The following is a 15,876-nucleotide window of genomic DNA, read 5'->3' on the forward strand; positions in this document are numbered from 1 at the left end:
AAAGCCAACTCATTCAAGGTGCCATATTCACTGTGCAGAGTTACTTCCCTTGGCACACCGGATTGTGGGTGTCAGCCCTGCTGGCCCCTGTGATATTTCTAGGTTTGTCAGCACCATACCTAGTTACGTGCATTTCCCTGAAGAACAAAATGCCACCTGCGTCAATTTGGGCTTTTCTCCCATATCACGCCGTTAAACCCAACTCATTGTAAGGGCTGACGAATGAGGATGGCGCAATAATATGTATGACCTGGATGATGGCTAGTCATTCATGCTGTCAGTCATTGGTTGGCCTTACCCAGACTGATTGTTCAAAGGCCACAGTGATATGATAGAATGTTGAGCACAGGTACAGATAAGCTGCGTATTTGCGTAAATTACGCAAATATTTATGTGAAAACTCAATTCCTATTAGGTCTATTGCGTACAGGTATGCTTGAATTTTTGTAAACACTCAATACATTTGATCTTACATGCATACATACAAAAATGTCAAATCTTAGCTTACGTACCGGTGGATAGATAAAATAACTGAGGTCTACTGAGAGGTTCTATTTCAGGACATGAACTTGGCAACTTGCAGTCTTATATTTTTACAATTAATGGAAAATGGCAAAATACCCAATTAAGTTTGTGTGAGGTGGGTACAATTTATTTGGTTACTCAAAGGAAAATTAGGATACCCAATTGAGATGAACACAAGTGAGTACATAACTCAATGACCCAAAAAGTTATCTGTAGCTCTGGTTGAGTCAATTAATTTTTAACAGCTACTCACTGAAACAGGACATAGAATTAACCCTCCAATCACTCAGTGAGACTGGTTTGCCGTTGTCATGTTTCTGGGTTGTCAGCACCAAACCTGTGGTTGTCGGTTCCACTAAGTGGTTAACGTCTGAGACCTACTACACTTCAGGTTTTCCCATATTAACATGATTAACCTTACAAGCCGCGATATGACTTAAATTAAACATGAGGGTCCCAAGGACCCCTAATTATCAGTTTTAAGAGTCTTTGCAAACAGTATGAGGGTCCTGTGAATCAACGTTTAGAGAACTGTATGTTTTGATAATTTCTTTAGAGCCTGGAATGAATCATTGATTATGTGGACTGGTGGATGAAATGGTGCAAGTAACTGCTCTGAAAGAAACGACCAAACACTTAACATTGTCACAGATGTGTTGTGGGTACAATGAATAATATTGTGCATCCCTCTGAACGCAGTGAATTGTTTTTCTGCACCTTTTCTCTACATTTGAGCATCACATAAAACCCTGCTTAATACAGTTCACACCTGTGTTAAACCCAACTCACACATGTGAGAAGTTATAAAAGCTACACAGATATACTTTATGACTTACCTTGTGTGCAGGCTTTATTGACTGTGGTAACGTCCAACACCTGTGAGATACACGAGGGTACAGTGCTACAGACGGTGCGGACATGTTACAATATCTACCTGGCCAGCAAGAACCTCGTCAACCAGACCACAGCCAAGGCCACTCTCACGCAGATGCTCAATGTTATATTCTCCAGGATGGAGGCACAAGCTGTGAGTACTGAGTTTGATTTATATCTAACACTGTACTGCTGAGACTGTAATATCCAACTCTTCTCACTTGTTCAACTAAGTATATGAAACTTTGTGCATAGAATCATGGGATATAAATTAATAACAGTTGCTGAGATATAAGGATGAGGTTCAAGGATGAGGTTCTGTTTACTGTCCAAATTCATTCTTCCAACTTTTTCTTTTTGTAAACTGAAGTAACACGGATAAGGTCTTGAGCTTCAGTGTCAGAAAAATTAGTGATGTCATTTGATTGTGACATCATGGTAACAGATGACATCATAATGATCAGCAAAGTATTATGATGCAGTTTCATTGTATCTCTGCTGTGGAAAATGGTGGTCTGTTGTTTGGACCTTCCAATCCATCATTATTTCAGTTAATTAATTGTCTGTGCTGTTTATTTATCCCCAGGAGCAAGAGAGACAGTCAAAGCAGGAGAATAAAGGTCGAAATGACAAAGTCTCTAACAAGGGGGATGGCACTGAGGATCAGACAGAGGTAATACTGATGATCACCATACTTACAGTCCGTTTGAGTCAGAAACGGACCGATGAATTGCAAATGTTACCATTGTACAAAATTGCCACATAAATATAAATAGTATACATGTTTATCATTTACTAATACCCAACAGCTTTCTTATATTTGAAAATTTTCCGGACCCCACCAAAAAAGTTGTTTAAGAAACTATCATTAAAATATTGACACAGTTCACTATTTGTTACGAGGGAGGAGTGGAGAGAAAGGGACAGCCAGGTGTTAGAGAAGCATGTGCACAAGTACTGACAAAGTTCTTGATTCATTAACCTGTGAACTGTGCCGTAGTTTGTTCCATCTGTTCTCGAACACCTGGAAGAGATGTTGGGTGAACAAATACAAATGGTGAACTACCGCCAATGGCTGGAAACTGTCATTCGAAACTGTCATTCGTACAAAGCAGGACTTGAAACTGACAATCTGAGTTTGCACCGGTTTCTGTCCGATCCAGTCATCCGAGAAAAATGGATGCTGTTTGTTTGCAACCCACAGACATAATAACATGTCATGTGTACAAGTATCACACCTGCCTGTCTGTGTAATTACATAATGTGACAGAGACAGAACTCAGGTGCACGAGCCATAAATCAATGTATTTTGTTTATGGTGTTCAAATTGCATGTGGTCAATGATTGAAGTTGTGTATTGCATATTGTCATTAGCAGACAAGCAAGCAGACACATAGGTGTCAATAAAACAGACATTGAGTTTTGTCTGTGACAGAGACTGCTTATCACAATCAACATAATTTTCTCTGTTTCCATAGACATGTATTAAAACATTTCAGTTTTCAAGCTGAGCAATTTTAAACAAAGAAATTAGTATTTCTAATGATACACTTTCTTGAAAACTTGGTTTGCAAATCTGCCAACCCCCAAAAGCAAGATGTGAAAACATATAAGAAAAGGTATGGGACCAGTGTATTTTTATTACTGCAGACCAAAGATGCTTGTAATCACAAGAAACATCTTTTGTTCTCCAACTTCGACCACAGCGATAATCCTTGCACGCATCACTTGCTGTTTTATATTTACGAGTCGCCTTCCCGGTTCAAGCCGTGCAAACCTAATCACTGCGCATGCGCTATGGGTGCAGCGCAGCACAGCATAGCTGTTGAAACCACTTGTCACCCCAGCGCTGGGGTGAAATTAGTGAATCATTTGAACTCCGATTTACAATTGCAAGGGTGGGGTGGGGTGTGGTGGGGTTCATCGCTATTTTCAAGTTTATAAGTTGAATTTGCATTTTTGATGATTTGTTACTGTAAGTCCATACCGAAAGGTATCAGAAGCTGCAAAGTTGTTTTGCGTTGCATGTGACCTTTAAAGCGGAGTAAAACCAGACTCACTGTGGGTTTCACCATTGTGTTAAGATATGACTAGTCTGTAAATAACTGGTTCTGATCCAGTGATTGACATTGTCAGCATAGATCTATGCAATTGGGATACAAATACATGCATCATCAACCAAGTCAGCAAGCCTTACCATCAAATCCTGTTAGTTGCTCATGATATCAACCCCTCCATTATTTTTTTTTAAATGGATTACTATCACAAAGCATTAAGTATAGTGAAGTTAGATTAAAGAGTTAAACAACAAACAATCAACACATCATGATTTAAAAAGGGTTTGGTTTCAGGTGATTTGGTTTAATTATACATTTGTTCACTTACTGATCGGGGTGATGTCATAGCCTAGTGATTAAAGCGTTCAAAGACCCGGGTTCGATTCCCCGCATAGGTACAATGTTTGAAGCCCATTCTGGAGTCACTCACCGTGATATTGCTGGAGTTTTGCTAAAAGCAGTGTAAAACTAAACTCACACTCATTTACTCATCCACTTCAACTTCATTTCAGACCGAGGAGAATGAGGCCGTCGAACAAGACAGGGATGTGACAGATAACAACGGAGAGCAAGGTTGGTAGAGGTGTTTACTGACATTAACTGAGTGATGTAAATAACCTGGACCTCACTGAGGTGTAGTCATAATTAATAAATCTTCAAGACTAAAGAAGTCTTGCTTTTTAAATATCATTCATGTATGTGTTACTTGCAGACATACAAGAAAATCATGAACCGGAGACCCCAGAAGATATTGCCCACGGGATTCTTGACGAACTGGTAGATCAGATTGTTTCAGGTAGGTTGTGTTGCCAGTGGCATTGGTGAAATCTCCCATTTGAATATGTTTGAATTAACATTTATTTATTCTCTTAACAATCAACAATGTTTACTAAAGTTGTTATTTAGATGATGTTCAGTCACTCTATTTAATTGTGATAGTAACCATGACAACTGCTTGTTTTCCCTGATCTTTGTTTGCTGATCTCAACAGAGTTGCACATACTTTTTTGATTGAAGAGCGAGTTTCTTTTCATGATGCATGTGTTCAGTTTTGCCTGGTATTTATTTTTTTAAGTTATTTTTCTTTTGAAGTTTTTTCTTTTTTTAGGAATAATGCACATATTTCAGGTCACTGTTTTGTTTGTTGTTCCATGGCATGTCACTATCAAAGTTTGTGTTTTAGATCTAAGCTTCTTCAACAAGTTTCACTTTTCAAGCGAAAACTATTGGCAGTTAAAAGATCATGGTCCATAAATTAGAGTTTAGTTTACGTATTTCAAATAGAGATTTACGGGTATGAACATGAGGAAATTTGAAACCATCCAAAGTGTGGACTCCCTTTTCACTTTTGACCCATGAAGATCCGGGGTAGAATAGGTCTTCAGCAACCCATGCTTGCCACAAAAGGCGACTATGCTTGTCGTAAGAGGCAACTAACGGGATTGGGTGGTCAGGCTCGCTGACTTGGTTGACACATGTCATCGGTTCCCAATTGCGCAGATCGATGCTCATGCTGTTGATCACTGGATTGTCTGGTCCAGACTTGATTATTTACAGACTGCCGCCATATAGCTGGAATATTGCTGAGTGCGGCGCAAAACTAAACTCAGTCACTCACTCGTTCACTCACTTTCAGTTTTCCCCATGTATCTCATTGATAAATACTACTATCAACAAAGTTGGAAGTTTTTCACTTTTTTAAGTGAAATTGCAAATTTGTTTAGATCATGGAATACTTCTTTTGACAATTTCTTTTTATATTTTCAAAATATTTAAAGCTGAAATTTTGCATGGATGATACTTTAAATCATGCTGTTGTAATTCACTCACACATGCTCAGATCAGATCTTATTTTAAACATGGGTATTTTCTTTCATTTCTAGCAGAGAAATTGTAATCTTGTGGTACCAAGTAAACGTGTTCACGGTTGTTGTTAGCTAGATAATGATGTATAATATATTGCAGTATCCCACATGATCTATGGGGACATTTTAAAAAAAATTGAATAATGATTGTATTAACATAGACACCTCTCTGGGAGACAAGAAGAAAATGTCAATAACACAATTTGATCACAAAGAATGTGTATGTCCTGAGTTTATTTATGTGTTGTGAGTTATTATAGTACTTTATTTTGATCAAATTTCAACTGAAGCTTTCACTTTGCAAATCTTGTTGAAGAACTGCTTGGAACTATTGCAAGGTTTGAATACAAACGGAATGCGATTGCATGACGTGGGATTTTGCCTCTGTAGGTCCGAAGGGTGATCCAACCTCCCCAAACTCAGACCAGCCTGTCCCTCCTCCAGGTTCCAGCTCCGGTCCTGAGCCTGATCCCTCCCCAACAGTAGATGGGGTGAAAGGTGGAGGTAATAGTGTTGTAACAATGTACTGTAAACCGGAAATTTTCTGCTCCTTGGAAATTTTGCATCAACGTACCCCCAGCCTGTTCTGCGACGTATTATTTTTGCGAGAGTAGTAGGCCTTGCTAAAACAACATTGTTAACTAAAACTACATTGCTTCTTATTAATCCTTTGATCTCAACAGTATCAATTCACTGTCAGTGGGCACTGAGATTGATAACTCACTGTCAGTGGACATGTAACTTTAAACGACAGAATGGTCAGTCTCTCACAAAAACAAAATGTGGAGGTTTGTAACTGCACAGAAGCGTGGAGACATAGGCCTACCATATCCTTCGAAGGCCTCGACACCCGAGAAGGCTAAGAGGATGGCTGTTGTTAACCAGACCATTGAACAAAGTTTAAATAGCGGTAGCCATGACACAACCATTACTAAACGTGGTGTCAAGAGAAAACGAGAAAATAACAATTTCTCTCCAACCACAAGAGCCAAGATCGCAAATATGCGATTGACAACGGCAATACCAGGGCTGCCAGGCACTTCAGTTCTGTTCTTAAAACTAACATTGGCGAAAGCTCCGTCAGATTCATGACGAAGGCCTACCTTGCTAAGAAGAAAGAAGACAAGACTGCTGATATAGAAGAACTAGTACCCAAACAACGTGGCCGTCCCCTCATGTTGGGAGAATTAGACAAACTTGTAGAGAACACGTGACTGCCATTCGTGACTATGGGGGGATTGTCAATTGCAATATTTTTTGGGCTACTGCTAAGGGTATGGTTTCTTTTGAAAATAGGTCACTTCTTGCTGAATATGGGGGCCCCATTTCTTTAAGTAAAACATGGGCAGAATCTTTTAAATGAGAGCAGGCTTTGTCAAACGTAAAGGTACGAAAAGCAGCTAGATAATTGCCTGATAACTTTGACGAACAGAAGGAACAGTTCATTAGTGGTGTAGGGAGGCAGTTTCCAAACACGACATCCCATCGGATTTGGTTATTAATTTTGATCAAACTAATGTCAAAATTGTACCTGTCTCAAACTGGACATTAGCTACTCAAGGGTCAAAACAAGTGGGCATTTGTAGGCCTAGAAGATAAGCGTGAAGTGACAATGGTATTAGGAATTAGTGCAAGTGGTGACCTCCTCCCTCAGCTGATTTACCAAGGACTTACTGATAGATGCCACGCCCACTTCAAATTCCCAGAAACCTTGCACGTGACTCACTCGGCAAATCATTGGAGCAATGAATCGACCATGCTCGAGTATATTGTGCCTTACATTAAGACTGTGAAAAAAAACTCAAGTTGCCATTGAGACAGAAATCTCTGCTGATCTTTGATGTTTGTGCAGCACATCGTGTAAACCATGCCTGAGCAAGCTGAAGCAGCGGAACTTCATTGACAAATTTGTTCCGGCTGGTTGCACTGGCGAACTGCAGCCAATGGACCTGTCAGTTAATTCGGAGTTTAAGTCAGCTGTGAAAACCGAGTTCACAAACTGGTATGCTGATTGTGTGGTCAAGAATACTGATAAATATTGAAGGAGGAATGTCAAAGATATTCTTGATGTAAATTTACCTTTCTTTATATTACGCGGAGATTTTTTTGCGTGGGGAAGAGAAACGCAAAATATAAACTGACGCAGAATATTTCCGGTTTACAGTATGCAGTAGCAGTGTCCTTGCTTTGTGTGGGTGTGCAGTGAATTACTTTGTTTCACATCGGTATGTTATACATACTATATCATCATGATCATCATCACTGGCTATTCAGCCAGTACAAAGCCACAGTGTGCTTTATGTTGTGTATAGTCAACATACCATATTCCACCTTCCTGTGTATAGTCAACATACCATATTCTACCACCTTCTTGTGTATAGTCAACATACCATATTCCACCACCTTGTGTACAGTAAACATACCATATTCCACCACCTTGTGTACAGTAAACATACCATATTCCACCACCTTGTGTACAGTAAACATACCATATTCCACCACCTTGTGTACAGTAAACATACCATATTCCACCACCTTGTGTACAGTAAACATACCATATTCCACCACCTTGTGTATAGTCAACATACCATATTCCACCACCTTGTGTACAGTAAACATACCATATTCCACCTTATGTATAGTCAACATACCATATTCCACCTTCTTGTGTATAGTCAACATACCATATTCCACCTTGTGTATAGTCAACATACCATATTCCACCACCTTGTGTACAGTAAACATACCATATTCCACCACCTTGTGTACAGTAAACATACCATATTCCACCACCTTGTGTACAGTAAACATACCATATTCCACCACCTTGTGTATAGTCAACATACCATATTCCACCACCTTGTGTATAGTAAACATACCATATTCCACCACCTTGTGTATAGTCAACATACCATATTCCACCTTCTTGTGTATAGTCAACATACCATATTCCACCACCTTGTGTACAGTAAACATACCATATTCCACCACCTTGTGTACAGTAAACATACCATATTCCACCACCTTGTGTACAGTAAACATACCATATTCCACCACCTTGTGTACAGTCAACATACCATATTCCACCACCCTGTGTACAGTAAACATACCATATTCCACCACCTTCTGTGTACAGTAAACATACCATATTCCACCACCTTGTGTACAGTAAACATACCATATTCCACCACCTTGTGTATAGTCAACATACCATATTCCACCACCTTGTGTATAGTCAACATACCATATTCCACCACCTTGTGTATAGTCAACATACCATATTCCACCTTCTTGTGTATAGTCAACATACCATATTCCACCACCTTGTGTATAGTAAACATACCATATTCCACCTTCTTGTGTATAGTAAACATACCATATTCCACCATTTCTTGTGTATAGTAAACATACCATATTCCACCACCTTGTGTATAGTCAACATACCATATTCCACCTTCTTGTGTATAGTCAACATACCATATTCCACCCACCACCTTGTGTACAGAGTAAACATACCATATTCCACCACCTTGTATGTACAAAACATACCATATTCCACCACCTTGTGTATAGTCAACATACCATATTCCACCACCTTGTGTGTACCATACCATATTCCACCTTGTGTACAGTAAACATACCATATTCCACCACCTTGTGTATAGTCAACATACCATATTCCAGTGTACAGTAAACATACCATATTCCCTTCTTGTGTATAGTAAACCATATTCCATATTCCACTTCATACCATATTCCACCACCTTGTGTATAGTAAACATACCATATTCCACCTTCTTGTGTATAGTCAACATACCATATTCCACCTTATTTATAGTCAACATACCATATTCCACCACCTTATGTATAGTCAACATACCATATTCCACCACCTTGTGTATAGTCAGCATACCATATTCCACCTTCTTTGTGTATAGTCACTTTCTTATGTATAGTCAACATACCATCCACCACCTTCCACCATACCATATTCCATCACTTTCTTGTGTATAGTCAACATACCATATTCCACCACCTTCTTATGTATAGTCAACATACCATATTCCACCTTCTTGTGTATAGTCAACATACCATATTCCACCTTCTTATGTATAGTCAACATACCATATTCCACCTTATGTATAGTCCGCATACCATATTCCACCTTGTGTATAGTCAACATACCATATTCCACCACTTTCTTATGTATAGTCAACATGCCATATTCCACCTTCTTGTGTATAGTCAACATACCATATTCCACCACCTTCCATACTATGTATAGTCAACATACCATATTCCACCTACTTGTTCCACCTTCTTGTATAGTCAACATACCATATTCCAGTATAGTATAGTCAACATACCATATTCCAGCTTCTTATGTATAGTCATCATAGCTTATTCCACCCTCTTATGTATAGTCACCATGCCATATTCCACTTTCTTGAGTATAGTCAACTTACCATATTCCACCTTCTTGAGTATAGTCAACATACCATATTCCACCTTCTTATGTATAATCAGCACATTTTATTCCACCTTTTCTTGTATAACCATGAGCACTCCCATTTCTCAGCTTCTCATGATCTATGGTGAATATCATTATGTATATCACATGCACAGTACCCTGTCTTGCACATTCTTTATTACAGCTCATCAATATTTGAATAAATTGGTGTTTGCATATTTCATTTATGTCACTCTCTCTTTTCTTCCTGAAAGTCAAATGGTCCTGGATGGATGTTAAAGATTTAGAAAGTCCCAGATTCAAATACTATAGCAGCAATCCCAAAGAAATCAGGCTCCCATATACTCTCAAACACCTCTCCAATGCATTGAACTTTTGTGGTCATGTGATATGTTCATTCTACCTTCGCAGATACATTCTCCAAAACGTTCACTATATATGCCATGGTATTTAGTAATAAATGTAGATGGTTCCGTTGAATTTGAATGGCTAACTGAGAAATTCTTTTTGCCAGATCCACCATTGGACAACTGTTTCTTGATTAGCTGATTATAGAGACTTGAGGGGCTGGTGTAGTGTTTGTGTGTAGATGATTAAATAAGAAGTCTGGGAGGATATTGTCGACATATTTATTCATAAGAATTGATTTCAATGTTGTTTGCATTTATATAGTTATAAACACAGAAACCAGTGTGCTACATTTGTGTTTGCATTGATTTTTACATTTGAACTTCTATGAAAGCAATACATATTTAAGTCAGTTCCAATTTCTCATAAACAATTTCAAAGCCTTACTTGAAAGCTGTTCCAACCAAATGATCATGCTACAATTGTCAGCAGAAACCATGCTTTGTGTTTGTATATTTTATATTTTTGAAACCAAGTGAATACTTAATATAGATTAATGTATCTGTGTGTTGTATAAAAGAACTGTCAATTATGAGTAGGTTATTGCTAACACCTCCAATGTGTACTATTACAGGACTTTCTCGTCTGACATCAGATGACAGCATTGAGGCTGGGGACGGCGTGGAACAGATGCAGGGGGCGTTTAGTCACATCCTTCAAAAGGATGCATTCCTTGTGTTCCGCAGTCTTTGTAAACTGTCCATGAAACCACTAGGGGAAGGCCCACCTGATCCGGAGTAAGTACCATTTAGGACCACAATATTATTGATACATTGTATCTGGTAATGCTGCAAACCATGTGTATTGCATGTCACATATTTTTGCTGTGTACCAGTGTTTTTTGTAAAAAAAAATATGGCAAGTTTCAGTATTATCTGTATCATTTAAATTAAGATCTTCACTGAGATTCATTCACAAATTTGCTTACGAAATGTCAGAAAGACTTAAGTTGTTTTTCTCATGTTGTCTCCCCAGTATCCATGACGACAAAATGGCCTCCCCTAACCTTACTGACTTTAACATTGTGGTATACCGGTATATGATATATAGGAAATAGGATTTGGAGGTACAATCAGTGTCAGCCACTATCAGACATTTTACTTCCCACTATATCTCAATAAGTATTGCAATACTGACAACTTTATCACAATATGCTACAATATATTTTTGAGGCCAACAGTCTTTGTGCTAATTATGTACATATTCATATGTATTGTCATCTTGAATGTTTTCTTTCAATGAATAAAGGGGTAGTGGTGGCCTCTTGTAGCCTACTGTTGACGGTTATGTTCAGGCCAGAGTAAATCATTGTTTCTTCACCCAGGAAAGATATTGATATTATTATTATGTTTAATATACAGTAAATTACAGTTGTTATGAACTCAGCTTAACTTTAGTTCATTATAACCATATTTTGTTATACATTTGGTATTAAAGTATACAACATGTAGCTGGGATGAAAAAGAAATGTTCATTCTATCCGCCAGTTCATTATAGAGATGTTTTCTATAACCATTGTTTACTGTATATAGGTACTGAAATAATACCCTCTTCCTCTTCCCCTCCGTCCCATCTCACTCCATGCCAGTAGAAAGTATGAACATAAATTCTTTATTTCAGATCCCATGAGCTGAGGTCAAAGATTTTGTCACTTCAACTTCTGCTCTCCATCCTACAGAATGCAGGCCATGTGTTCCGTACCAATGAAATGTTTATAAATGCCATCAAGCAATACCTATGTGTGGCTCTGTCCAAAAATGGTGTGAGTGCTGTACCAGAAGTGTTTGAGTTATCACTAGCCATCTTCCTCACGCTGCTGTCAAACTTCAAGCAGCATCTCAAGATGCAGATTGAGGTATGTGCCGTCTTGTGTCACTGGTTTTTAAATATTATTATGTTTTATTGTCATTCATTCATTCCTTCCGGCATGTAATGCGGGGGATATAGTCGATGCCTCGGCCCATCTGTATTCATTTTATTTCCAGACCATAAATCAAAACCGTTCACTATTTTTCACCAAAATTGGTAGATATATCAAACAGAACCTAAGGTGGTGCCTTTTGCTATTTACATGTTTTTGTCATTTTTATTTTTCTCGGTTTCCATGGAAACATTTTGGACTTCGTCTTAAAGGGAGTGGTTGGCTTCGCTTCCGAGCATAACTCAAAACCGCTCAATATTTTTCTGCAAAACTTGGCAGATATGTTAGGCAGATCTCAAAGTGGGGCCTTTTGCTATTTGCAGATTTTGGCATTTGTATTTTTCCCCGGTTTCCATGTAAACGATTCGGATTTAGTCCCAAAAGGAAGGGGTGGGCTTCGTTTCCAGAGCTTAACTCAAGAACTGTTTCAACAAAACTTGGTAGATATATCAAACAGAACCTTAAGTGGTGCCTTTTGCTATTTGCAGATATATGGCATGTATATTTTTTCGGTTTCCATGGAAACGATTCAGACTTAGTCCAAAAAGGGAGGGGTGGGTTTTCGCTTCCGGAGCACAACTGGAAAACTTCTTAATATCTTTCAGCAAAACTTGGCAGATATGTGAGGCAGATGCCAAAGTGGTGCCTTTTGCTATTTGGCAGATTTTTGGCATATTTACTTTTCCGGTTTCCATGGAAATGATTAGGACTTAGTCCAAAAAGGGAGGAGTGAGCTTCATTTCGATGCAACTCGAAAAGCGTTCAGTATCTTTCAACAGAACTTGGCAGATATATTAGGCAAAATTTTGAAATGGTGCCTTTTGCTATTTACAGATTTTTGGGCATTTATATTTCTCATGATTTCCATGGAAACGATTTGGACTTTAAGTAACTGTCAGATGATTTGTTCTTTCAAATATGTGGGGGCCGGGGGGATATGTCATCTTCTGATGACTCTTGTTTTATGTTTGACACTGAAGTATATTCTTATAGAATTGGAATATAGTACCTTCTTAATCATGAGAATTCCAACGTCTAAGGTGCCCCACTTTACTGAGCAGGTTATGTGCCTTTACTGTGACAGGATTTGCTTATCACATGTTCCAATTGAGTTTTAGTTTGGGTTGCTACTAGCAAAGCTGGCATATTGTGCTTTGGGTTAAGAAGGTTCATTTATGGTGAGGATTGGGAGTACCTTCTGATGTAAACTTTCCTGTGTCATACCTAAGACCCAAGGTTGTTTCAGTATGTGTATGCAATGTATGAAGCTTCTTGCTTGTGTCCAAGGTGTGGTATAGCTGGACAGTTGCTTAACAGCATTCAGTGCTTAAGTCATAGAAACCATATTACATTATGATTGAGTAAAAGGGTTGTCTTGATTCAGGTGTTCTTCAAGGAGATATTCCTCTACATCCTTGAGACATCCAGCAGCTCATTCGAACACAAGTGGATGGTTATACAGGCACTCACGAGGATCTGTGCAGGTGAGCTAGCACCCTTTTCCAAACAAAACAACAGGCTATTCTTATATTGGATTCCTCTCTTGCCCCATACCCCAAGAAATAGCAATTGTGTTATTATCGCTCAAATTGAAAATAAAACGTCAGGTTAATGCTATGTTTGATTCCCATCTTGTCCCTATACCCAAAGAAGTAGTGCTGATGTTATAAGTCAAGTTGAAAGGAAAACGATAAGGTAATGTTACCTATAATTCCAATCTCATTCTCATACCACTCACAAAGGTTTGGCCAGAGGGAAAGTTTGGCCTGTTACACCGGGTTACTGTTCTTCAGATTTTCAGCAACCCATGCTTGTCATGAAAGGCAGTTACAGGATCGGGTGGTCAGGCTCGCTGACTTGTTTGATGCATGTTGCCATTGATCAGTTCTTATGATGTGTCTTAGTGCTGTGACTGTCTAAGGCCTTTATTATACATATAACAAGGTAGTGGCTTCTTCAAGACGGAAAACTGTTGGGAAGCTTAAACATGTCAGCAATAGGACCGACCATTACCATTACTTTGGTGGGTGGATGGCATAGGCAGATCCAGAAATTTTCAAAGGGAGGGGTTCAAACCCCCTGAACCCCACTTTGGCTGCCATTGCAAAACATTAACTTCAATGTGGTCCTCAGGTTTTTTTCAAGGGTTGGGGGGTGTCAACCCCCCTCCCTTTCTGGATCCACCACTGGGTGGGTGTATTTATTTTATAAACAGCTTACCCTGCAGCACTATATGTATTATATATGAATTTTGATATGTGCCAGTAAGATGGTCCCAGCATCAAAGGGAGGTAACTGCTGTTTTCAGATGCTCAGTGTGTCGTGGACATCTACCTCAACTATGACTGTGATTTGGCCCTGGCTAATATTTTTGAGAGACTTGTTAATGATCTGTCAAAGATTGCACAGGGCAGACAGGCAATGGAGTTGGGTAAGTACTTAAGTTGACTCCTGTTTTTGTTTTTAACTTCCTTGTCATTTAAGGACTGCTCCTCATCTTCTTACATTTTCCCTCTTCAGTAAATCAAGGACTTTTCTACATCTTTCCTGTTATGCAGCTTTATGGGTTACTGGTACACAAAAAGAATTAAAATGAAGTACTTTCTTAGCGATATGATTTTCTATTGTTGATCATTACTGAAACTAACAGTGATTAAAGTGTTGAATTTGCTGAAACATTGCTGATAATAGTGTTAAACAATCTTTAATCACTCACTCACTGACTCACTTGTCAAGATCCAGATGAGAACTGGTCTTCAGCAACTCATGCTTCTGTTAAGAGACGACTAACAGGATCAGGTGGTCAGGCTGACTTGACTGATGCATGTCATTGTTTGCTGAGATGGATGTTTATGATGTCAATCACTGGATTGTCTGGTCCAGACTCGATTAATTACAGACTGCGGGAAGTGCAGCGTTAAACAACAAGCAAACAAAAGAATACTACTTTTATTTCTATACATTCCAGTATGCATCAAGGGTCTGATGTGTCTGGTGTCCATTCTCAAGTGCATGGTGGAGTGGAGCAAGGACAATCAACCCTCACTCCCAGTCAAACAAAGCAAACAAAAGAATACTACTTTTATTTCTATACATTCCAGGTGCCTCGCCAAACCAAGAGAAGAGTATGCGCATCAAGGGTCTGATGTGCCTGGTGTCCATTCTCAAGTGCATGGTGGAGTGGAGCAAGGACCTGTACATCAACCCTCACTCCCAGTCTAACCTAGGTAGGCCTCTCCTGCTGGTATTGGCTGAGGGGTGATAACTTGTGTGGTGGCTGTAGGGTCTCAGTGTGTGTGGTGGCTGTAGGGTCTCAGTGTGTGTGGTGGCTGTGGGGTCTTAGTGTGTGTGGTGGCTGTAGGGTCTCAGTGATGTGTGGTGGCTGTAGGGTCTCAGTGTGTGTGGTGGCTGTAGGGTCTCAGTGTGTGTGGTGGCTGTGGGGTCTTAGTGTGTGTGGTGGCTGTGGGGTCTTAGTGTGTGGTGGCTGTAGGTCAGTGATGTGTGGTGGCTGTAGGTCTCAGTGTGTGTGGTGGCTGTAGGGTCTCAGTGTGTGTGGTGGCTGTAGGGTCTCAGTGTGTGTGTGGTGGCTGTAGGGTCTCAGTGTGTGTGGTGGCTGTAGGATGTGTGGGGTCTCAGTGTGTGTGGTGGCTGTAGGGTCTCAGTGATGTGTGGTGGCTGTGGGGTCTCAGTGTGTGTGGTGGCTGTAGGGTCTCAGTGTGTGTGGTGGCTGTAGGGTCTTAGTGTGTGTGGTGGCTG

At 39.5% G+C, this 15,876-nt stretch overlaps 1 protein-coding gene across 2 annotated transcripts in view; it reads left to right on the forward strand.

The window, feature by feature from the left end:
• Positions 1 to 15,876, forward strand: part of LOC124260051 (brefeldin A-inhibited guanine nucleotide-exchange protein 1-like) — a 49,910-nt gene that overhangs the window by 6,736 nt on the left and 27,298 nt on the right. For both annotated transcript variants that reach the window (XM_046694289.1, XM_046694290.1), the window contains 10 exons: positions 1,373 to 1,552; positions 1,985 to 2,071; positions 3,968 to 4,028; positions 4,168 to 4,251; positions 5,711 to 5,824; positions 10,774 to 10,936; positions 11,820 to 12,054; positions 13,505 to 13,604; positions 14,429 to 14,551; positions 15,222 to 15,347. In XM_046694289.1, the coding sequence (XP_046550245.1) occupies positions 1,373 to 1,552; positions 1,985 to 2,071; positions 3,968 to 4,028; positions 4,168 to 4,251; positions 5,711 to 5,824; positions 10,774 to 10,936; positions 11,820 to 12,054; positions 13,505 to 13,604; positions 14,429 to 14,551; positions 15,222 to 15,347 (1,273 nt within the window). The remainder of the gene's footprint in view (positions 1 to 1,372; positions 1,553 to 1,984; positions 2,072 to 3,967; positions 4,029 to 4,167; positions 4,252 to 5,710; positions 5,825 to 10,773; positions 10,937 to 11,819; positions 12,055 to 13,504; positions 13,605 to 14,428; positions 14,552 to 15,221; positions 15,348 to 15,876) is intronic.

This window comes from Haliotis rubra, unplaced genomic scaffold (genome assembly GCF_003918875.1).
Source record: "Haliotis rubra isolate DU_JTF1 unplaced genomic scaffold, ASM391887v1 Scf75, whole genome shotgun sequence".
Lineage (NCBI taxonomy): Eukaryota > Metazoa > Mollusca > Gastropoda > Lepetellida > Haliotidae > Haliotis > Haliotis rubra.